At 44.3% G+C, this 24,958-nt stretch overlaps 1 protein-coding gene across 1 annotated transcript; it reads left to right on the top strand.

Annotated features, from left to right (window-relative positions):
- Positions 1-348: 348 nt before the first annotated feature.
- Positions 349-19,742, top strand: LYPLA1 (lysophospholipase 1). The gene is made up of 9 exons (XM_069600029.1): positions 349-2,148; positions 3,135-3,166; positions 8,424-8,489; positions 9,994-10,041; positions 11,799-11,869; positions 13,074-13,147; positions 15,082-15,183; positions 16,061-16,237; positions 17,981-19,742. The coding sequence occupies exons 1-9, from the start codon at positions 1,795-1,797 to the stop codon at positions 18,032-18,034; spliced, it is 978 nt and encodes a 325-aa protein (XP_069456130.1). The 5' UTR covers positions 349-1,794; the 3' UTR covers positions 18,035-19,742.
- Positions 19,743-24,958: the final 5,216 nt, after the last annotated feature.

The following is a 24,958-nucleotide window of genomic DNA, read 5'->3' as shown; positions in this document are numbered from 1 at the left end:
TGAGTTGGCCCTTCACATCAGATGGCCAAAGTATTGGAGTTTCAGCTTCACCATCAGTCCTTCCAATGAATATTCAGGATTGATTTCCTTTAGCATTGACTGGTTGGATCTCCTTGCAGTTCAAGGGACTCTCAAGAGTCTTCTCCAACACCACAGTTCAAAAGCATCAGTTCTTCAGCGCTCAGCTTTTACATCCATACGTGACTATTGGAAAAACCATAGCTTTGACTAGACGGACCTTTGTCGGCAAAGTAGTGTCTCTGCTTTTTAATATGCTATCTAGGTTGGTCATAGCTTTCTTCCAAGGAGCAAGTGTCTTAATTTCATGGCTGCAGTTACCATCTGCTGTGATTTCTGGAGCCCCCAAAAATAAAGTCTGCCACTGTCTCCATTGTTTCCCCATCTATTTGCCATGGAGTGATGGGACCGGATGCCATATTAGTATTTTGAATGTTGAGTTTTAAGCCAGCCTTTTCACCCTCCTCTTTCATCAAGAGGGAGCAGATTAACTCATTTTGGGGGGGAGATGGAAGGGATCCTACCAGGCTCTCTAACACCCTCATGCCCACCAGGAAACTCCAGACTGATTCTGACATCTTCTTGCCAGAGACTGAAACCGACAAGTTCAGGTAGTGAATTTCAGTTTGGTGATGATGCGGGCCTGGCAGAAAGGGCTTGGTTCCATTTGGGGCTGGTTGTTACTCTTTTGACAGATTGCATATATCTTTTAGGGCTTCCCCGATGGCTCGGTTAAAGAATCTGCCTGCAATGCAGGACACACAACTTCACTCTCTAGGTCAGGAAGACCCAGACCTCCTCCTTAGAGGAGGAAACGGGCAACCCACTCCAGTATTCTTGCCTGGAGAATCCCATGGACACAGGTTCCTGGCAGGCCTCAGTCCATGGGGCCGACTTAGCATCTAGACAACAATATAACTTTAAATTTCTCCACTAGATTAAGACAATGTCATTTGCCGTCTGGTTCTACAAGAATGAAGTCAACCGTCCCTGACCTTCAATACCCCCTGAAAGGAGTTCAGGGTGGAGATCAAGAATGAGGCATCCAGGGACTTACCTGGTGGCTCAGACAGTAAAGAAGGAGGCATCTGTATTTCAGGAGAAAACTCAAAGAACAGGCCTTCAGATAGTAGATACTTCCAGGGGAAAATTTTTATGAACCCAAACTGGTATCTTCCCACCTTCAGAAAAGCACCAAAACCGTATTTTCTCCTGACTACCAGAAACCTACAGAAATGCTGCTTGACCATCTCAACACTTGGACCAAAATCGTATAGAAGCTGACCTCGCCCACGCCCCCCTTCCAGAGATGCTCCTCAGCCCTCAGAGGCTGTGTCTCAGGGTACAGTCCTTAGTGAGCTCCCAAACAAAACGGGACCAGAGCTCACAAGTTGTGGCTTTTCACCAGTGGTCAGTTGTAACCTTCCGAAGGTCAGGGCACTCTGACTTTTAAGTGTGCCCATCTCTGCTCCTCCCAGACCTCACCAGGTAGTAGAGAGGCACTGGGCCCCCTCCCGTGGTAGGGTGCCTAAATCAGTATTAACTCCACATCCGCCCACTGGTGAACCGTGGAAACTCGGTGACAACCGTTTCCCTCTCCAGCTGCAGTTTAGAGAAGGAGGGGAGCGGACCCCCGAAGTAAACAGTGGAGCGGCCCCTAAAAGAAACGCCGCGAAAGCTGCCCCAAGTCCGCACCTTCGCAGGGCGGAGACCCGATGCCCGGGGTCGGCAGTGACCGCGCGCCCCGGCCCGCCAGGCCCTCCGCCCACATGGAGCATGCGCGGCCCGCGCGCGGAGGTCAACTCGGGCAGCCCTCGGCCGCAGCCAACCGGGCGCCACTCGGCGGGACATTGTGACGCGCAGGCAGCGGCGCGGAGGGCGGCAGGGACGCGCGGGGCCGAAGGGCGGCGCGGGGCCGGGGGGCGGCGCGGGGCCGGGGGGCGCGCACGCGCCGGAGCGCGCGCCCGGGGGCGGGCCCGACTAGCCGCTCGCACGCCCTTGGGCCCGGCCGGGCGCCCGCTCCGCCTTCCGCTTCCGACGCGCGGCCGCTGGAGCCGGTGTATGTGCGGCAATAACATGTCGGCTCCGCTGCCCGCCATCGTGCCTGCCGCCCGGAAGGCCACCGCCGCGGTGAGTGCGGTCGCGGGCGCGCGCCGGGGAGCCCGCGGGCTGGGGGGAGGGGGTGGGACGCCTGGCCGGTGGGTCGGGTGCGGTCGGGCGGGGATGATAGACGCCGCCTGGCCCGGGTGTGTGCGGAGAGCGCGGGGTCACGGCGAGCGGGAGGCTGTTTTCCCACCCTCGAGCTTCCATCCCCATCCTGAGTCCCCGGCCCCGTGTACCCATCCTGAGCTCCTAGCCCAGATCCCCGTGTCCCCATCCTGAGCCCGTGCCCCGATCCCCTTGTCCCCAATCCTGCGTCCCCAGTCCCGATCCACTTGTCCCCATCCTGAACCTCCAGCGCGAACCCCCATCCCATCCTGAGCCCCCCGCCCACATCCAGAGTCCCCCACCCGCGCCCCGGCCCCGGGACCTCCCCCACCCCGCCCGGCACCCCACTCCCAGGCCACCATGTGAGCGGACGGCGCCCCAGCCCCAGGCAGCTCTGGAGCAGGTTTCTGCCTGTCTGTGGATGGGAAAGGCCTTAAGCCCCCAGGAACAGGACTTTATTTTCGCACCTCACACCCCTTATCTCAGAGTTTGAAGGCTTAGTGTCGTTTCCAATCAGGGGTGCCACTGCTTAGGAAACTTGTGCGTGAGGATCTCAAACTTTTACCCCGGGAAGCTCCTTTTTTGTGATGGAAAAATTCTACCGTGTAGGTGAGACTCTCACGGTCTGACCTGAAAGAGACAACTGTGTTCTGTAGAATGTGATCGTTTGCCCAGAAGCATGTCTAACTGGAACCTCAAGAAGTGCTAAAACCCCACGTAAGTTATCTGAGGAGCTTTAAAGAGAGAAGTTAAGTATTTTTGCCGCTTCAGCGAGGTCTGTGGAGATAATTAACTTGCTGAAGGCAGTGTTCTGTGACTCCTGGTATCCAGTTTAACCAGAGCCCCGGGCTGTGACATTCTGGTGGTTTCTTGGGGTGTTAATCAGTCGTTGCTCTTTTCTCTTCTAGGTGATCTTCCTTCATGGATTGGGAGACACAGGGTAGGTACCATCCTTAGTACCCTGATGAAGGAGGTCATGCACCCCTACACGAGCAAGAATTCACTGTTGAAGAACTCTAGGACTGTAAAAAAAGACTGCTAGTCATATTTCTTACACTTGGGTCATGAGATAGAATCCTTTCTTTTTTGATTCCCAGCCCCACCCGCTGCAGTTTACCCCATCCTCTTAATTTGTCATGCATCAACTCCTGTTTCTGGAACATAATATAACTGCAAACTCCTCCTTGAGTTGCCATGGGTACTGGATGCCAGAGTTGGGAGGTATGTTTGTAGGGCTTGCACTTGAGAACTTTCTGGAGGTGAAATTTCAAGGCAGTTTGAGAAGAACTGGTAGATTTTGTGTAGTGAGATACTATCAATGTGAGTATTCTGAGTGAAATCTTAGATGTTCTGTTCACAAATCAGTTGAAGGGCAGAGGATGCAGTGTAAAGATTTGTTCGGAGGCTTATCAGACACATGGCTTTAGCCCTGTGGTTTATCTGTCACTCAGCTTTTCTCTGTATTGAGAGCTTTTTGGGGGGGGGGGGGGGGGGAAGCCAGGGAGCTATGCCAGGTCTTAGTTGCGTGGACCCAGGATCTTTGTTGCAGTGCGCAAGATCTTCCTTGCTGCATGAGGACCTAATTCCCTGAACAGGGCTCAAACCCAGGCCCCCTGCATTAAGAGCTCCAAGTCTTAACCCCTGGACCACCAGAGAAGTCCTGAGGGCTTTTTAAAATTTGAATCCTGGATTATCTGTTTGAAATGTCAGTCAAGTTGTTGTTATAAAATTGTTACAAAATTACAGAATTGGAGGGAAAGTGAAACAAATTTTGATAAAGGAGCCAAGACACTATTGAGTCTTTACAAGGAGGCACTGGGCTAGATTTAGATTAAGTCTTAAAAGCGATTGATTCCTAGTATCCTTTTAGGCCTCCCAAGTGGAGGTCCATGCCTTACATGGAGTTATGGGAAGGGTTATAGGACTTTATGGGCAACAGGTAGTCCTATGAAAAAGACAGACTTGTTTTCCTCTTTATTTATCCATTTATCTAATCCAGAGGTTTTTAGAGAAGCCCTGTTTCATTACCTGACAGACAGAGAGCATCTTGGTCCCCTGCAACTTTCCCAATAAAGAGCTTTGAGGCCTGAAGAATCAGGCCAAGAGAAAAAAGCTTCATTTGGAGGAAGGTTCTGTGTGGACCCCAGTGTAGCCAGATACTTTAGACAGAAGTTAAGAGTGAGATGGTGACGAAAATGACCACCGTGAGATTATAAAGGCTGAGAGCAGCTGTGACATCTTGACTAAGAGTGAAGTTTATATAAAAAATTAGAAGTCTGAAGGACAAAAATTAGAGGTCTCAGTTCTGACAGTGCTTGGTGGGGTGGCACCAAAGAAAGCTGACATTTAACTGGTTCCATTAACACGTGAGAAAATTCAGCACCAGCCTGTCTGACAAATGGTAATTCAGTGTTTAAGATAGTTTTTGGAGAACTGAAGTTCTTTTGTCAGGTTGACTTGCAGGGTGAAGAGGGTTAAGCGATTCAGTTTGTTGCTATAAAAATGGGCAGCTTTTTTTTTTTTTTTTGGTTAAGGTTCTTTTTTGCAGGGCCAGCCAAGGTGTGCTGTCTTAACTTGGATCTAGCAGTCTATGTCCTGTAGATTCCTCATGAAAAGTGTTTGGTGGCCAAATGAGATTGGGAGACCTTGTGTAATTCCATAGTTTCTCAATTCCCATATGTCATTTTCCCCACATTTTTATGTTTCTGAGATTGGTATTCATCTTATATGTGTTTATTATGATGGTGATTTTTTTTTTATAAAAAGATTTTTTTCAGTGGTGCCACTTAGATTATGTCTTAGTGTAAAGGGAATATGATATGGCTTATTCTCCCTTTGAAGCTTTACTGTGTGGGCACTAGCATGTTTAAAGCTCTGAAAAGTTCTGCAAGAAACACATCTGACCACATGTTCCTCTGCATAACCTGTGTAATAAAATGTGTTAGTCCACACTATATTGCTTGAGATCAGTTTTCCTTCCAAAATAAAGATAGCTTTTGTTATGATTATGGAAATGTTACATTTGTCTTGTAAAAAAAAATTCAGGTTCAGATATATTTGAGAAGAGAATGAAATCAGTTGAAATCCTACAACCCAAAAGATAAATACTTTTGAGAGTATTTTTTAAACTGTTTTTTTTTTAAATACGTTCAAAGGTATAGAAGAGTTGCAAGAATAAAGGGGCTTCCCAGGTGACTCAGTGGTAACTGAGTGACCCAGTTGTGACTCAGTCAGGAGTCAGTGATTCCTGACTGCACCTGCCAGGAGAGGAGACTAGTTCGATCCCTGGTCGGAAAGATCCCCTGCAGGAAGAAATGGCTATCCACTCTAGTACGCTTGCTGGGATAATCCCACGGACAGAGGAGCCTTGTGGACTCCAGTCCATAGGGTCGCAAAGAGTTGGACACGACTGAGTGACTGAGCATATGCTAGAATAAAACAGATTCCTCGATTCCTTCTACTCAGATTCACTGAGCTCTATCTAACATGTTACTGTGTTTGCCTAAACTTGGAAAAGTTGCCAGTACCATGACCCTTTACCTCCCAACTTTGGCACTTACCTGCTAAGCATGAGCGCAGTCTCCTGTATAACCACAGAACAGTGTCTGCTTCAGGAAGCGTAGCACTTCTTTAATGTTCTTATCGGTCTACCCTGTTACCTAACAGACCTTGGCAGCTGCCCCAGTAATGTCCTTTGTAGTAATCCTCTCCGCTTGCCCTTTAGTCCCTGCCACACTGCCCTGAGCAGCTGCAGCGTTTGAGTCTCTTTTAATCTGGGACAGTCCCTCTGCTCCTCTCTGGTGCTCAGGATGTCTACCTTTCTGCACAGATGGGACTGGTCCCTCGTTTAGGTTTGTGTGGCACTTCCTCACATGGAGGTTCAGCCCCATTCATTGCCTCACGCTGGGAGCCAGATGGGGTCCTCTGTGCCATTACTGATGCCGTCCCGGGTCACTCGGTGAAGGCGGTCTGTTCGTTTCGGGCTTCTCTGCCGCCGGGTTTTCCCTGTGTGGTAAGCGCAAGTCGTGAGGAGGTGCTTTTAGATGATGCAAATCGTACAACGGACTTTCGCCCAGGGCTTTTTGCGTGGGTGAGTCTCACTGGAGGCAGGTGTTAGTGTGTCGTGGTTCTCTAACTGCCACTCCCCTGGTGGTTTTGGCTTGACCCTCCTCACTTCTGTCATGTGGACTCATAGAATCACTTAACAGGTTATCTTCCATCATTGTGTAAAATTTTAGCTGCTTCTATTAAAATAACTTTACAGTTACATGAAAGTTACAGAAGTAGTATTTAGAGGTCCATGGCAACCCACTCCAGTATTCTTGCCTGGAGAATCCCATGGACAGAGGAGCCTGGTAGGTTACAGTCCACGGGGTCGCAAAGACTCAGACATGACTGAGCGACTTCACTTTGCCCTTCACTCAGATTACCCAGTTGTTAACATTTCTCACACATTCAAGAATAAAGTTGCAGGCCTGTTGCCTCGTTACTCCACAGAGCCGCAGTGTGTTTTGTAAGCAGAAGGGACGGCCATGTGGCCACAGCATACCCATCAGTCAGGCCATTCGTGTTGACCTGAAGCTCCCATCAAACCCACTGTCCACAGTCACATCCCTCTGCTCTGACTAGCAGTGTCCTTTGTGGGTCCAGATCACAAGTGAGCTGGTCAGGTTGAGCTGTCAAATCTCCTAAGGCTCCTTCAGTCTGAATCGGTCCATCTTCTTAGCTTTGGTGACCTGGACCCTTCTCCCCGACGAACCAGTTCCTGGGTGGGGTGGCCCTCAGTCGGGTTTATGTGACTTCGTCACTTTTGGTAGGGACACCACAGAGGGTGCCATGCGGGTCCCAGGCCCACACTGGGTTGATTTTTGTGCTTCTGATGATGATTTTATGTTTCACTACCTGGTTAAGATAGTATCTACCAAGTGTCTCCAGAATAAAATTAGTAAGTATAATTGCACTTTAAAAGTATTTGGTGGGGAGATGCTTTGATTTCATAAAAATGTCTGTTTCTCATCCATTTTTCACCTTTGGATTTAGCATCCATTAATGATTGCTGTCTGCATCTGTTACTGTGATGGTTGCCAAATAGTGTTCTTCTAAAACATTCCTTCGTTCTGTGTGTATTCACTGGCGGTCTGCAATATCGTTTCAGCCCTCTCTGTGTTTGCCTTTTCAGTCAGGTTTCTGTGTCCTTAACCCTTTTGGGGAAGGTGGATTAAAATAGAGAAGTAGTTAACAGAAAAGCAGGTAATGTTTATTTCAAAACCATTTTATCCAAAAAAAAGGCTTAAGTTACTTTTATTTTACCCTTTAGTAGAGGTAATGGGGCTTCCCTGGTAGCTCAGTAGTAAAGAATCCGCCTGCAGTGCAGGAGCCACAGGAGATGTGGGTTCAATCCCTGGGTCGGGAAGATCCCCTGGGGGAGGGCGTGGCAACCCATTCCAGTATTCTTGCCTGGAGAATCCCATGGACAGAGGAGACTGGCGGGCCACAGTCCATAATGTCACAAAGAGCTGGACACAACCTAAGCATCTGTGTACACAGAGGTAACATGTAGAAAGTACCAGGTGTAATGTCAGGTGTAAGCAAGTAGGGAGCTGTGTGTTTGTAGTGCGATCCCATTCTTGTTAAATCTGTGTTTACCTCTCCAGTGATAGCATGCAGAACTTGGAAAAAAATATGTTAAAAGATTAACTGTTTATTTCTGGCTGGAAGGATTTTGATGATATTTATATTTTTCTAGTTTTTCTGTTACTCCATTTTAAACATACATATGTCCACATTTGCACAAGGTGCGAATGTTAAACTTGTTTTACTTTTGATGGTGTAGTAGCAAAAGAGAGATAGCAGACAGTTGCTTTACCCCTCTGAGGGTTTTTTCGTCATATAAAATGAATTATATCATCTATCTTGGCTCTTTTGTTAGACACATGGTTGGGAGATTATAGAGTTTAAAAAAAATACACTTTGTAGATTTGAAAGCCCAGTGAAGTATATGAAAGAGAAAACACTGCTCTCTAGGAAACATTAGAGAGCTTCTCATGGTAAAGCTGAAATCACATGCTTTGGGTTATTTCTAGGTTGGCAATGATTTTTTAAGGGGTGAAAATTTGTCCTTACAAATGTAAGTAACTATTTATTCTGTTACTAATGGGACTGTAAAACAGTATCTAATGGCGTTACTTCTCCACCAGGCATGGATGGGCCGAAGCCTTTGCCGGGATCAGAAGCTCCCACATCAAATACATCTGCCCGCATGCGTAAGTGTTTCCAGTTTTCAGGCTTGCGATTTGGAGTCCAGAGAAGAAGCATCATAATAGCTTTACTTTTCCAGAAAAGCATTTGTATATGTTCAGCTTCAAACTAAAGATTAGTAAGTTCTTTAAAATATAAATGTGACCTGGTTACCTTGATTTTTTCTTCCCTTTTTTTTTTAATTGAGAAATTTAAAATAATGTTCTCTTGGAGATTGATTGAACTCCCAGCCAGGAAAATTCCTGTAGATACACAGATACTGTTAAGTTCTGAGGATATCCATGAGCTGTCTCAGAAGGGGATTTACCTGTCAGGTTTGTGACTACCTTGAAAACCCTTTGAAATTCCATCAACTAGAGACAGTATGATGCAGCACAGAGAGAACACATACTTTGGAGTCTGTAAGATTTGGCTTTGAATCCTGAAAATATTTTTAGGTGTCCAAAAGATACTAGTAAGTTTTGAGCAAATTCAGAAAGTCCCTGAGATGAGCAGATCTTAGATCAGAGGGTGCTGAGGAGTGGTAGCCGTGGAGAAGCCAGTGGGATGAGACGAGTGCTGACAGGTCAGTAGTTCAGCCTCGGAAGTGGTCATAGCAGCAGAGTGGATAAATATGAAAGAGGAAGAATATCTGAGTCTAGGTAAGAAAAGGTTCCCTCCTCTTCTTATCCTGTAGTACAGGCTTCATCTTAACCGTTGTCAGCGACAGCTGCATAATGTGGCCAGAGTTGCTGTGTGCTTCTTAATGACTCAGGCCAGAGACAGGATTCTTGATGCTGTTGGAATTTCTGCTCTATTGTTATTGGCCCCCAGATTGAATTTGGTGTAAACCTATCTTTGAACCTAGGGAAGCAAGTTTATGTCCTCAAGGAAATTTTGCTAAGATTTTGTGACATCTAAGGTGGACTTGTTTCTCAAGTAAGAAGGATGGTGGTGAGGTGTAGTTAGAGTGTGTCTGTTTTCTCCTTTGGTACCTGGCTGCAGGCGGGTGGTCCAACATTGTCAGCACAGAACTGAGTTGGGTTTAGTGGACACTCAGGCAAAGCTTATGTTTTCCTTATTTATTTAGAGGTCTTGTAAGCAGGTGAGAACTAGAAAATCAGCACACATGTCATTTGAGCCTACGGGAATCGATGTCACCTTTTCTGTGCAGTACATTGCTTGCATCCCTTCCCCCCCTGCCCTTAGCCAGTCTGACATTTCCAGCCATGTTGGCCACTGTTTTCTTTCTCACGTCTGGTCTGAAAGTATCGAGTAAAGGTGTAGATAAAAAAAGATATTTGTTTGCCAACTTTAGTCCATCCCAGTGGCCGCTCTTGTCTCAAGAACCATTTGGAGAGTGTAGAGCACAGAGTTGTACAGGTGTGCATGCAGCTAAGCAGATCATCTGTTTAAAATTGCACACTCGATGTTGTGTGAGCCTCAAGTAATTATCTGCAAAAGATGGTGTTGACTAGGTTCTGTGCTATGGTGTATTATTCTTGTTTTTCTTTTTTCTTCCCCATGTAGGCCAGTTATGCCTGTAACATTAAATATGAACATGGCCATGCCATCATGGTAAGTAAGACTCCACTAATTTACTAAGAACTTTTTACTTAGGGTTTTCTTTGTGTGTGTAAATTTTTCTTTTTTTTTGTTTTAATCAGAATTGCTTTTTCATACATCCAATTTTTAATGAACTGTCTTTAAGTTGCAAAGTTCTAAAGTGAAATGTAACGTTTATTTCACTGTCTTGGTTCTCATGATTTAGATTCAGGGGTAAACCTAAGGAGCTGCGACAGCAGGTAGAGGAAGAGGAGGGAGCGGGTGGATAGAAATGCCGCAGAGTCTCTCTCACCACTTGACACACCTTTGCTCACTGCCGTGACCAGACGGGGCGTCCACCTCCCGCCTCGGCTTCTTGGCAAGCTAGCGGGTGTGTAGGGAGACCACTTCCTGATGAGCCCTCTGGGGGTCTTCAGGGTGCCAGGCGTTCCCCGTGTGCTTCACAGTCGCTCCTTTGTTCTCTGAGCCGCGTCCAGGCCACGTGTTCTTCCTGCTGCTCTGAGAGCCCTGCCCTCAGTTCTGCTCAGAAATGACGACTCCGACTCCCGGGTCCTGTTTTCCTTTTTCCTCCAGCTAGCTCCTGCCAACGTCTTACCTTTCTGGTGACTGGGGGATCCAATGTCCATGGCCCGTTCACAGCCTTGAGTGGCTGTTGCCTCCAGGACTCTTCTTTTCCCGCTGACCTTTTCCTGTCTCAGCCTCAGGCTCCCACATCTCCCCTGGGCTCTGCCATCTGGAGCTGCCCCATCTCTGAAGGCAATTAGCTCAGGCCTAACCAGCAGGCATACTTGCTCCCCTGTCTCCACACTCCTGTCAAGGTATCGTGGGGACTCTGGTGTGTTGCCACCTTATCCTCTGCTTGTCCCCACCCCCTCTAACCTAGCTGAATGTTCATCTGTGTCTATGGGAGATTCCTTGGCAACTCTCACAGGTTCCTGCCCACGGTGGCCTCTGATTCTTCTGTCTTCCCTCTCTGACAGCATTCCTGTCTGGCACCAAGACTTCCACCTCACATTGCTCCTGACCTTAGTCTGAGCATGTAGTAGATAGCGGGGCAGACCCAGATTCAGGGTCAAGTGGTGATAGGCTCTCCAGACTGTGGTCAAGGCGGCCCGAGGGCCTTGTGCAGCAGGTGCAGGCCTTGCGCGCGAGGTGCCGCACTGGTGCAGGGCTCTCCAGCCAGTGTGACTAGGAGGGAAGTGAGGAGATGGCATCTATTCGGGTGTCTCAAGGGCTGAAGATTCCTCCCCAGGTGTCAGGTTAGCCTGGGTCATTCTGCAGGTGTTTCTAACTTTAAATTATGTGATAGTGACTTTCTAATAGCATCTGCATCTACTTAGTGCAAAAGGAACTCACAGGATATCAGATTCACACGTTTAAGTTGACTCTTTGGCCTGCAGAGACAGTTGTTATTTAGTCATTAAGTTGTATCTGACTCTTTGTGACTCCATAGACTGCAGCCCACCAGGCTCCCCTGTCCTTGGAATTCTCCAGGCAAGAATGCTGGAGTTGGGTGCCATGCCCTTCTTCAGGGGATCTTCCTGATCCAGGGATCAAACCCATGTCTCCTGTGTCTCCTGCATTGGCAAGTGGATTCTTTACCATCTGAGCTATCTGGGAAGCCCAGAAACAGTTTAGTTTTGAATTTAACATTCTAGAGAATATTTCTGGTTAGCGTTTTTTCTCTGAAGTTACCATCAAAGGTAGTTATCAAAGGTAGATATTCTTAGAATCAAACAATTCTTTTAGGACTTTGCTTTGTTTTCCAGGTTTGACATTATTGGGCTTTCGCCAGATTCACTGGAGGATGAAACTGGAATTAAACAGGCAGCAGAAAATGGTAAGTAAGGGAAGTTTTATAGTAGATTTGGTTGTTGTATTGCTGTTGATGAAAACTATGCAGCTGTCTAAACTCAGGTGGTGGCACTATGCCACTCTTTTCTGATCACTCTTACCTTGTTGGACTGTTAATTATGGTCCATGAAGATGAGGTGGATGGGGAGGAATGGCGTTTTATCAAACTTGAATGCTGTCAGATGCATCGTTTTGCTTTCATTGATGTAGGCAAACAGAAAGTCACAGAATATTTCATACTTGTGGCCAGTTAAATTTGGAAATTTTCATCTTAAAAAGGTGAAACTCTTACATATATATCAAAAGTGAAAGGAGGTAAATTTGTAAAAGGTGCTGTGATTCTCATAGTATTATAAAGAAAAATGGAATTATAGAGAGTTACTGAGTAATATAGTTAGTGGCATGTGTTGAAATATTTTGCGGAAATAAAAGAATTCATCTGTTTCCCCGCCCCCCCCCCCATTATTTATTGGCTATAGGGAAAATTAATACTGTGTTTGGGGGTTTTAAATAATAAGGCAAAGTATTCAAGCACTGTAAATCACGACCCACGTAAAGTACTTAACTATCTGTGATTTTAAAATAACAGCTTTTAGGTACAAATGCCCATGGACGGAGGAGCCTGGTGGGCTGCAGTCCATGGGGTCACTGAGAGTCGGCCACAACTGAGCAACTTCACTTTCACTTTTCACTTTCCTGCATTGGAGAAGGAAAGGGCGACCCACTCCAGTGTTCTTGCCTGGAGAATCCCAGGGACCGAGGAGCCTGGTGGGGTGCCGTCTGTGGGGTCACACAGAGTCGGACACGACTGAAGCGACTTAGCAGCAGCAGCAGCAGCAGCCTGGGGTTCATTGGAGAGAAAGAACTATAGAATGTATATGAGCAGAATGGACCGTGGATAAAGGAATATTCATATCCCTCTACACTGATGAGAGAAAAAACTGCTTCACAAATCACGTAACAAATAATTGAACAGTTTAAGCAGTGCCTACGAAATTGAGTTCTTGAAAATACATTCTAATTTTGTATTTTAAGAGAGTGCTTCAAGTTGTTCACTTGTTTTGACCTTTAATACACTGATACAATTTAAACAGGAAAAAATTAATAATGGAAAAGCACATCAGTGGACTTATCTTTGAAAGTATTGGTGATTTAATTTTTGGTGATTTTATTTTTTATGTTGTTTTTAGTAAAAGCTTTGATAGATCAAGAGGTGAAGAACGGCATTCCTTCTAACAGAATTATTTTGGGAGGATTTTCTCAGGTAAGATAAAAGTTTGCGTGGTGTGTCATTGGTGTATTTGTCTAGAAGTCTCAATCCTGTTTTTATGGGAGTCCTGTTTTTAGAAGATGTTACAGAATATGATGTACTCCTTACCTTTAATGCTGAATTAAGTTTGATTGGACTGGAAAGTTCTTTTTTAGTTTTCTCTGTCAGTGATAGGCTTTACTCTAAAGATTACGACTTGAAAGTCAGTTTATTTAAGGAAATCAATTGGAGCCTGGAATGTGTTTTTCTTGAGTAACCACAGCGCACACGTAGCTGTATCTGTTAACAGCTACATGATAACAGCTCTAGATAAAACTGCTGAAACACAGGTACGAGGCCCTGTCCCAGGAGATGACTGATGGGAAATAAGGTCAAAGAAGAGAAAAATCCCTTCCTTCTTTTTCTCACAAATTCCCAGGGGTCGAGCCCCACGGACCCCCTGGAATCCCAGTCGGGTGGGATCAGAGTAGGGGCCCCGACAAAGGGGACCCCAGTTGGGGGCTGAGCCAGCCACTTGACCACCCCTGCGTCTGTGCTGGTCCCAAGGTCGGGGCTGCTCCAGCCACACCCTGTGTTCGAGAATCCCTCTGTGGTTCCCATTCTGGAGTAGATGGTTCTGGTGAGGGGAGCCAAGTCAGTCTTGGTGATGTCATTCTGTCCTCTTTTTTCTTGTCATGCAGAACAGGTTTTAGATGAAAGTGTATGATGTTTACTTTTGGCATCTTTCTTCTCTTCCTGTACTTTTTCTCCCACCTGCGGTGCTTTTTCTACAGTTATGACATACTGACATTTACATCTTAATTTCAGCTCATCACCTGTTTGCCATGTCACCCCCCCACCCCCTCAAACTGCCCTCACTGCCAATCTGTAAATCCTCCAAGGCAACAGTTTAGTGTCCAGACGACCTGAATTAGGGCAGTGTCGGAATTATGGAATCATTTAGAATTAGAATTCAGTGGAAACATAGGTTGTTGATATGATACAGTAAAAAGACGTGCTGTTAATGTGGTATTTGTTGGAAGTCACGGGTAATGTACATTGTAGTGCACACACTGTGACATAAATGTGGTTATAGGAATGAACACTTGGTTCAGACAGGAGTCTGTTAAGGAGATTCGTAGATTAGAGCAGACAGAAACTAAATCCTAACATCTTAGGCAAGAAAGAGTAAGTTACGAGTCTAGGGTCACATCCCAGAAGCCAGCGATGAGAATGAAGCCAGGCTTTCAGAGGCAGCTCAGACTCAGGTAGCTCTCCCCCGGCGTCTGCCTCTCTGCCCGTCGGCCTCACTTGCTTCGCCATCTGTGGTTGGCCTCTGCTTCCTCTCGCTTTTCCCATTCTTGAGCTTACATGTTACATGTTACAGCCACATAGACCGTGACAGTCAGTGAATTTCTCAGATGAGAAAGGCTCTCACATCCTTGTGTGGCCCTGGAAGCTGTGGGCCAGAGTGAATACAGGCTTCGGGCGGCGGGGGCGGGGGGGGGGGTGCGGTTGTGAGCTCCCAGCCAGTGCTCCTGAGGTGGCCCCCCAGACAGTCCTTATCATCCTGAATTCTTGTTTTGGAAAGTAATACCAGTTTAAGACCAGATTTGATTTTCTACCCAAGACTTTGCAGAGAGGATAGTGACTATAAATTTGGACTACCCCTCAAGCATTGTCAGGACAGCCATGAACTCTGCTGTTCAAACTGCATCTTGGCTGGTTGGGGCGTCACTGGGGTCTCATGACTGTCTTCAAGGTGGAGAGTCAAGTCCTGAAGGACGTGCTGCTCGAGGGTGCGTGTGTTTCTACCAGGTTGCCTATTTCATTAGATGTCAGCCATCCAGTGTGACTTTTTTCCTAACAGATGGTATTGATAACAAGAATCACTCCCACCGCTCTTGGCAGTAGATCCGCCCCACTGACTCTGCCTGTTGTCTCTCCAGGGAGGAGCTTTATCTCTGTACACGGCTCTGACCACACAGCAGAAGCTGGCCGGGGTCACCGCTCTCAGCTGCTGGCTGCCACTGCGGGCTTCGTTTCCACAGGTGCCTGACGCGTGCGTGCAGCGGGGCATCGCTGAGCTCTGAGATGGCAGATATTGTTGAGAATAGCCCCATATTAGTAGTAGTAATATACTTAAATTTTTAGGGCGGTGTTAGGTTTACAACAAATTGAACTGAAAGTACAGAAAGTATCTGTTTACTTTGTGATCTATTTATTTAGACTTTATCTGCACACTACACTGCTTTTACTGTGGATTGCAGAAAATGTAAGAAATGAGTGAGTCCTTAAAACAAGAAAGAAAGAAGTCCCTGCTGTCATGAATTCTATATTTGATGTCTTTGGTACACTGTAAGATTTATATCAAAAATTAGGGCTATTTTTAATACATAGAAATAATGTTTTTGGAATGCTCAGTATGCTCACTGCTTAACAGCAGAATTTTGCCAGAGAATGTTAGTTTTTAAATACTCAATATGTAAAGCAGTACCAAAGGATAAGGACATTTTCAAATTCATCTTTAAATCTAGCGTTTTCTTTTTTCCATGTCACTATATAGTAACTCTTTGGTGTCTTGCACATAGTGTTGTTCATTAACCTTCTTATTTAAATCAAGTAAGAGCTGAGAAGAACATGATTCAGCTAAAACATACTGAGTCCAGACTCTGGACATATGACTAGGATACAATGTGCTTTGAGGAACTGATTCATTAGAACATTTAATATAAGCAGGGTGATCCTATGTCCTTTAAATGAAGAGGTGGGGGGCACAAGGATGGAGGGAGTTTCATTTCTGTGGCCAGATGTCACCTGTGATGTAAGAACATGCCGTATGATACGTGCCTGTCTCTGGTTGTACGCGCCTGACACAGCGCGCCACCCCTTTGAGTGAATAACACAGCTCTGTCGTGTTGTCTGCAGGGCCCTATTGGTGGCGTGAACAGAGACATTTCTATTCTTCAGTGCCACGGGGACCTGGATCCTCTAGTCCCCCTGATGTTTGGTTCTCTCACTGCTGAGAAGCTGAAGACATTGGTGAATCCAGCCAATGTGACCTTCAGAACCTACGCAGGCATGATGCACAGTTCATGTCAACAGGTAAACGACAGGAAGCAGTGATGACAGGCATACCTCTGCAACTTTTTGCATGTGATATTTTTAGGATAAATAACATTTGATGGCTTAAGGGTTTAAAAGAAGTTAATGAATGAATTCACATTGAATCATAGGTTAGTAGGACTTAGATCAAAGTTTATTTCGTTTAATTCAACATTCATTCATCAACTTCCCACTTGCAAACATTGTACGTAATTCAAGGACAAAAAAACATTCCTTTATTAAAATCTAAAGTAGATTAACTCAAATGAGAATTTTTTTTAATTTTTACTTTATTTTACTTTACAATACTGTATTGGTTTTGCCATATATTGACATGAATCTGCCACGGGTGTACATGCGATCCCAAACATGAACCCCCCTCCCACCTCCCTCCCCACAACATCCCTCAAATGAGAATTTTTGATAGGGGAGAAGAGTATATATCCAAGTGACTATATAGCGAGCAGACTGTGATGTATGTTATGTTAGAAGTTTTTTAAAAGTTCTCTGAAAAGCTGAGAAAGATGATCGCTTGTTAAGAATGAAGGACGTCAGGATAGGTTCAGAGGCTCTAAAAGGCCGAGACTAAAAACTGACTGCTCAGCACCAAGGCAGTCCAAGTTAACATTTTTTGCACCTGTCAGCCTGGCTAAATCATCTACTTTTAAGGGCAGGGAAGGCAAGTAGTAAGATTTATCCAGAAGGACGGGGGACCTAGGACTCTAGGTGTGACTGAGAAGGCAGTTGAACCCCTGATGACGTATCAGATTTGGCAAGGCTGGCAGCCAGATCCCAGGAGGGAGGGGCTGCAGGTCGAAACCAGTGGTCTTCACAGCAGGCATCCTGTCACAGGTGCCCCGAGCTTAGCACACACACACCCAAGCCAGGACCCCAAACTCAGTGCCTCTGGGTCAGCACACTGAGGACTCGGGGGTGCACCTGGGCACTTGTGTTTGTGTGGAGGGGACCTATGCACTAAATGGGAGGACAGTGGATGGACAGCTTGAGGCAGAAAGTGAGAGGCGGTGGGGCTGGAGGAGGTGGCATTGCAGGGACCTTTGGGACCACAGAGGATGTACAATAGGCTGGAGGTGATACCGGTAAAGGGTCTCTGTGTGCTGGGGTTTGGATCTGTGAGGTCAGACACCAGGGGTAACAGCAGGGAGCCTGTTCTGGGGCAGTGATAAGGTGGAGCCGCAGGTAGGAGGCATGGAGCTATGTCCTCGGGGATGGGCTCTCTTCCACGGCTCTCTAGGCCTGTCTTGGGCACCTGCCCTCCCTCCTTCAGGTGGCTGGTTGTGTGTGATTCCTCATGAAGGCACAGAGTGTTTGGTGCTACTGGTATAGCATCATCGTTTTAGTGGGGGTGTGTTAGAAGCTGGGCACTGATGCTTAGTTGACAATAGTTGTGTGTGTGTATCATGTCTTCTCCAGGTGGTTATTGTCACTTCTCAACCCCCCTTCCCCCTGACCCCCAGCAGAACAAAGTGCATACCATTTTCCTGGGACTTCATAACACGAGAGCAGTCATTGAATGTATTAATACAATCATCACTATCATCGTAGAAAGTATTCCCAGATTTCTGTTGGTGCTTCATTTCTCTGTCACCACTTTTTATGTAACTGTAGTAAAACTGTGGTTTCACCTTATCTGTGCACACCATGGATTTAGTTAGCAGAATTTAGTAGGGATTTCATTTCTGATTTGTGTAACTGCTTATCAGACCTCTTAATTCCAAACAGGAAATGATGGACATCAAGCAGTTCATTGATAAGCTCCTACCTCCCATTGACTGACACCGCCAAGAGGCCTTGTGTAGAAGTGCACACCAGCATCGTCCAGTGGAGCACACACTTCTTCCTGTGCCCGACCTTGAAACCTCTAATGTTTGCAGTGTTAAAACGTTTTGCAAATATACACCAATGACACAGACTAAATAAATCTCCTCGTGGGAAATGTATGATCTTTGACATTTCTCTATATGTATTTGTATATGATCCAGGATACACTAGTATTAAAATAGATGAAGCAGCCAGCTTCTTTCTCCCAAATGTAATTCAGCAAAATCATAAAATACTGCAACCGGACTTTTTTTTACTAGATCACTTGAAAATTACTAGTATGCTTAATGAAAACTTGTTCAGGTGTAAATGAGGATTTAAGACATAAAGGGTTTATACGTGCTGTGACTTAGGACTATGGTCATATCCCCAAATTACATAGTTACCATGCAGTATCCATATTTTTATATATGTGTTCTTATATACTTAGTGATTATAATATTAAGAATGAGGTGTTATTACATTATTTCTTATAAGAGGGATAATGCTTCTAAGTGTCCATAAAGAGTAATATTGCTCTCTAGAATTAATGGCCCTTTTATTTTGGGGACCAGGTTTTTCTTTGCTGAATATGATTTCTGTTCTATTTAATATTCTTTTTTCCTCTCTAGAAATATGTTCTTTCTTCTTTTTATCCTTCATAACAGACCAAATATTGCCTCCTTGCCATAGACACTTGCAGTCAATATATGCTGTAATTTGACATTCTGAATCACAGAAGAGGTGGAGTAAAAATGTATTGATACTTATAGAAAGAAACCTGACTTCCCTTCAGAGTTTGTACACTACTTCCTAAACTGGAGTTTAGTCCACATTTTGGACCTTCAGAGTTACTAGAATCTTCAGTGCAGGAAATGAAAATAATTCTGTGGTTGTATTTTCCTGTAATTAACTGAAAGAATAGTTAGTTCATATTCTAGTATGTTCTGGAATATTTAAAACTGATCTTAAAAACTGTAATCTCTAAGATGATTTGCTCTAAGGTGATTCTCCTCATAGCATAGAATTTACTTATTCTGCACATGTTTGAAACCGACTGCTGTAGGAAATGAGCAATCATTTCAAAAATTTTGCTTTATTCTTCTCTGCCAACAGACTCATTTAAAATTTTCACTGTAGTCAAATGATATTTTTAAGTTAGCTTTTGTGCAAATGTAAAAATAGCAATTATTTGATTTTAAATAATCAGATTTTTCAAACTATCGGTTAAAATTACTTGAAAATAAATTTATGGGTAACAAAAGTTAGTCAGAACTCAATACATGTGGTGTAGTTACCACACAATTTAATACATACCAAAAATGTACACTTGATATTTCTGAGCTGGTCGTTTTTCTGCTGTATTCCAGCTGACTAGGACAGTGTTAGGATGGCATCTTCATAAATGGGTGCTATTTGATGATGGAAGTGACTTGGTATGGACTACATAGAGCATGTGAGTAATGAAGCCATATGTTTATGTCTGGATTCACAGTTTTTAAACAATCATTTACTAAGTCATTCTGCTTTACCTTGAAGAATATAAACTTGTTGTTTCACTGACACAAATCAGCAAGATCTAACTTATGGCAAGAAATAGTCCATTGAAATACTGTGCTATAACGTGGGAAAATGTAAATCTTTTTCACGGTTTCTATCAATGTGAAATAAAATTGAATTCTGACTTTGCTGTGACTGGCTCTTTGGAATGTCTTTGACTTTTGAATTTGCCTTGGAATGGCTGTACGGAAACGGAGGAAGACAATGATGCAGTTACAGGAATACAGGTGGAGAGAGCAGATCGATGGTGGAGTGGAGTCAAGTGGGAGCCAGTGTTAATGAGCTAAAAAAATCTCCAGTTTGATCTTAAGGGTTCCTGGACTATTGACGTTTTCTGTGGTGTGTCCTTCTGTCTTCTCCTTTCAAATAGTTTCACGGGATTTTAAAATTAGTGTCATAAATCAGTTATCTGGGTGGTTTTTTCTCCTTTTATTTCACTGCTATTTCTTTCTTTTCCCTGTAAAGGAATCCTGTCTGCCTTTTAAACAGTCCTTTGGCTTTTGATTTTGAATCAAGTAACCAGCTCACCTTTTTGTGAGGCTGCTTGTTCCATTTGAGGGTGGCCTTCCTGCTTAAGAGAGTTCTGTGCTGAAATCTTGTCTCCAGCTTTAGCTCGCTCTTAGATTTATCCTTCACAGCAGTGGCTTATTTCATGTGATAACCTTTTATTTCACCATCCTTTTGAAACTCTTGGTTCAAAAATAGGTGTGGTCCAAGCATGATTTTAAATCTATCTACAGATAACAGCAGTGTCTTACTAAAACTTAAGTGCTTAGTCTGTTCCAGGCAGGCACTGTACTAGGCATTTTATATCCTTTACTCATATAGTCCTCACATCAACCTTATCTTCATTTTCCAGAAGAGGAAATATACTTGGAGAGATGAAGTGTTTGCCCCTGGTCCCAGAGCTGGTATGTGTAGAAACCAGGGTTCAAGATGATGTGTTTTCCTTACCCTGTAGTCCCCTGCCATGCTCTGTGCCCCCAGGAGCTAATTTACATGCTTCTAAACATTAAAAAAAAAAAAAAAAAAAAAAAACTTGTTTCATATCATTCAAAACACCAAGTAATGCCGAATAGACTGGGGTAAAATTCAGCTTGCCCTAAATAAACTGCATCCTCCAAAGCGCAGAAAGAACAGAAAAGGAACCTAAACCCCACAGGCCACACCTAATTTGGGGGCTCAGAAATAACTCACCATGATGAAGCAGGCATCCTTTCAGGGGCTCCACTCTGTCACCGGGTGAACCGGAGAAAAATCTGACTCCTGGGAAGGGATAGGAGGAATTTGTCTGTCTTGGCTTGGGCTCTGACAGCGAAAAAGAGGGGAGCCCTTTCCTTAAAACCACAAGCTTTCCTCACAGATATTTGGATTCTGAATTTGTACTGTTAATGTGGCCTAGAAACACGTAAGCTTCTAATGAACAAGAATTTCCCTGGAAAGGTTCATGGTGGTTCAGTGGCTAGGACTCTGTTTTCACTGCCAGTGGCCAGGGTTCATTCAAATCCTGATCAGGGAACTTAGATCCCACAAGCCTCAGGATGGAGCCAAAAAAAAATTTTCCTGAGACTGTGTCTGCCCCTCTGGTACCTGGAAGAGGCAAACAGATTCTCCCATAGACAGTGATGTATTCTCAGCCCAGGTTGGTTAGTTAGCCCTGCCAAAAGTGAGCTCAGCACCCCTAAAGGACAAACCTGATGAGAAAACTACCTGCACAGGTGAGTACCAGGTGACACAAAAGGCAGAGGGATCACTGGGTTCTGAGGAACGTGGAGAAACTAATGGTATGAGAGAGTTCAACCAACCAGAGAAAAGGACAGACAGGTGAAAGCACACAGTATCAGAAAAAGCAAACTTGTAGACAACATAAACACTCCAGTGAGAAATCTTCATGGAAAAGGATTATTTATGATGGTATTTATGATGGGGTAAAATACTTGAAACAACCCTATGTGGAATAAAAGTCGCCCAGCTAAATAAATTACTCTTCACTTGTACAATGGCTTGTTACACAGCTGTTAAAATTAATTTGGGAAAGATTCAGAATACATTACTGATAAAGAAGTATGAAACACAAAGGGGTGGAGAAAATAACACCGATATATTTCACTTGGCTAGGATTTGCATGAAAAAAAAAAGAAACCCGTATGTGAGAAGGATGTGAAGGATCTGATAAAGCAGGTTACACAGCATGACTGGGGCAGGGATGCAGCCGGTAAGGACAGGAAGGGAGCAGGCCAGGCTTGGATATACTTTTTTTTATTCTTCAGATTTTTTAAAAAATTGTGGTTAAATATAACAAAATTTACCATTTAAACCACTTTCAAAGTATACAGTTCAGTAGTGTGTGCAACCATCACCACCGTACACCTCCAGAACTTTAATCAGCTTCCCAAACTGAAACCCCACACTCCTTGAGTTTAAATTATAATATATGACCTAAAAAAATACTCAAATAGATGAGTTAAACTGCATATTAAACACAGAAGACTTGTATGCATGAAACTGTGTATGAAAGAAACTCATTAGAAGAAATTCGAGGGAGCAAAAGGAAGGGTGAGAGACTGGAAAAGCAAAATGAAGAGGTCTAACATAAAGTTTCATGGAAGCTGCAGAGCACAGAATGGCAGAGAGGCAATACTTGAAGATAAAATGACTTGACATTTTTCCAGACTTCAGGAAAGGTAAGAAATCTTAGATTCAGGAAGCAACATGAGCTACTAACAGAAGAAACAAAACTAAGGCTCTAGGGGCTTCCCTTGTGGTCCAGTGGTTAAGAATCCGCCTTTCAACGCAGGGGATGTGGGTTCCATCCCTGGGCAGGGAGCTGAGATCCCACATGACACACGGCCTGCCTGTGTGCCAGAACCAAGACCCAGTGGAGCCAAAAGAGAAAAAAAATTAAAAAAAAAAAAAAGTTTCTAAAGAGACATTTCATGGTGAGAAGCAAAACTGAATACCATAGAAAAAGATTCTATTTTTTTAGAAAAAGATCTTAACAGCAACCAGAGAGAGCCTACTTGAAGAGTCGCATCACACTTTAACAAAACACCACCACCAGAGGTCAGAAGATAAAGGAATAACATAAAAGTGGAAGAGAAAGGATAACTGATAAACTTAGAGGTGAATTCATTTTACAGTGAGGGCAAAAGAAAACCACTTTGATATAGAAAGTTTATGAGAAAAAAGAAAAAAATGAATTAGAGGAAAGGAGAGATGCAAAGAATGGGCAGAGTGATAAACATTTGGGTAACTCAACAAGCAATGGCTGCATGAATCTAACTAACTTGGGAGCTGAAACACAGTTAAAAATGACCTAAAAGTCAAGGAACTAGCAAGGAACATGTGAAATCCAAAATTAAAAATACAATACTATTTACCATTGCCCAAAAGAAGAAAGAATACCTAGGTGTATACCTAAGTAGAAATCAATGATGAAAAGATAATTTTAAATCTAAAACGAAATAAAGAGAAAAGGGCATGGTTCAAATTACTCTTTCACCCAAATAACTGAGCTAGAACAATATCTGACATCCTAGTATAGAGGAAACATTATTAGGTGGTGAGTTTTGATTAGTGATGGTTAAATTGGGTGTGGGGTATGTCTGCAAACTGCACGAGATGGTTCAGTTCAGTTCAGTGGCTCAGTCGTGTCCGACTCTTTGCGACCGCATGAATTGCAGCACGCCAGGCCTCCCTGTCCATCACCAACTCCCAGAGTTCACTCAGATTCATGTCCATCGAGTCAGTGATGCCATCCAGCCATCTCATCCTCTGTTGTCCCCTTCTCCTCCTGCCCCCAATCCCTCCCAGCATCAAAGTCTTTTCCCATGAGTCAACTCTTCACATGAGGTGGCCAAAGTACTGGAGTTTCAGCTTTAGCATCATTCCTTCCAAAGAAATCCCAGGGTTGATCTCCTTCAGAATGGACTGGTTGGATCTCCCTGCAGTCCAAGGGACTCTCAAGAGTCTTCCCCAACACCACAGTTCAAAAGCATCAATTCATCGCTCAGCCTTCTTCACAGGCCAACTCTCACATCCATACATGACTACTGCAAAAACCATAGCCTTGACTAGACAGACCTTTGTTGGCAAAGTAATGTCTCTGCTTTTGTATATGCTATCTAGGTTGGTCATAACTTTTCTTCCAAGGAGTAAGCGTCTTTTAATTTCATGGCTGCAGTCACCATCTGCAATGATTTTGGAGCCCAAAAAAAGAAAGTCTGACACTGTTTTCACTGTTTCCCCATCTATTTCCCATGAAGTGATGGGACCAGATGCCATGATCTTTGTTTTCTGAATGTTGAGCTTTAAGCCAACTTTTTCATTCTCCTCTTTCACTTTCATCAAGAGGCTTTTTCGTTCCTCTTCCCTTTCTGCCATAAGGGTGGTGTTATCTGCATATCTGAGGTTATTGATATTTCTCTTGGCAATCTTGATTCCAGCTTGGGTTTCTTCCAGTCCAGCGTTTCTCATGATGTACTCTGCATATAAGTTAAATAAGCAGGGTGACAATATACAGCCTTGATGTACTCCTTTTCCTATTTGGAACCAGTCTGTTGTTCCATGTCCAGTTCTAACTGTTGCTTCCTGGCCTGCATACAGATTTCTCAAGAGGCAGGTCAGGTGGTCTGGTATTCCCATCTCTTGAAGAATTTTCCACAGTTTATTGTGATCCACACAGTCAAAGGCTTTGGTATAGTCAATAAAGCAGAAATAGATGTTTTTCTGGAACTCTCTTGCTTTTTCCATGATCCAGAGGATGTTGGCAATTTGATCTCTTTCTTCTGCCTTTTCTAAAACCAGCTTGAACATCAGGAAGTTCACGGTTCACGTATTGCTGAAGCCTGGCTTGGAGAATTTTGAGCATTCCTTTACTAGCGTGTGAGATGAGTGCAATTGTGCGGTAGTTAGAGCATTCTTTGGCATTGCCTTTCTTTGGGACTGGAATGAAAACTGACCTTTTCCAGTCCTGTGGCCACTGCTGAGTTTTCCAAATTTGCTGGCATATTGACCTTTTAGAACTAACACCCAAAAAAGATGTCCTTTTCATTATAGGGGACTGGAATGCAAAAGTAGGAAGTCAAGAAACACCTGGAGTTAACAGGCAAATTTGGCCTTGGAATGCAGAATGAAGCAGGGCAAAGACTAATAGAGTTTTGCCAAGAAAATGCCCTGGTCATAGCAAACACCCTCTTCCAACAACACAAGAGAAGACTCTACACATGGACATCACCAGATGGTCAACACCAAAATCAGACTGATTATATTCTCTGCAGCAAAACAAGACTAGGAGCTGACTGTGGCTCAGATCATGAACTCCTTATCGCCAAATTCAGA

Source organism: Ovis canadensis, chromosome 9 (genome assembly GCF_042477335.2).
Source record: "Ovis canadensis isolate MfBH-ARS-UI-01 breed Bighorn chromosome 9, ARS-UI_OviCan_v2, whole genome shotgun sequence".
NCBI lineage: Eukaryota > Metazoa > Chordata > Mammalia > Artiodactyla > Bovidae > Ovis > Ovis canadensis.
This window is presented reverse-complemented; position numbering and strand designations above follow the sequence as displayed.

Excerpts from the sequence above, each read along its gene's own strand:
- LYPLA1 (XM_069600029.1), top strand. The coding sequence starts at position 1,795 with ATGCGCGGCCCGCGCGCGGAGGTCAACTCGGGCAGCCCTCGGCCGCAG. Across the intron at positions 2,149-3,134 it reads CCCGGAAGGCCACCGCCGCG|GTGATCTTCCTTCATGGATT; the intron begins GTGAGTGCGGTC and ends TTTCTCTTCTAG. Across the intron at positions 10,042-11,798 it reads AACATGGCCATGCCATCATG|GTTTGACATTATTGGGCTTT; the intron begins GTAAGTAAGACT and ends TTTGTTTTCCAG.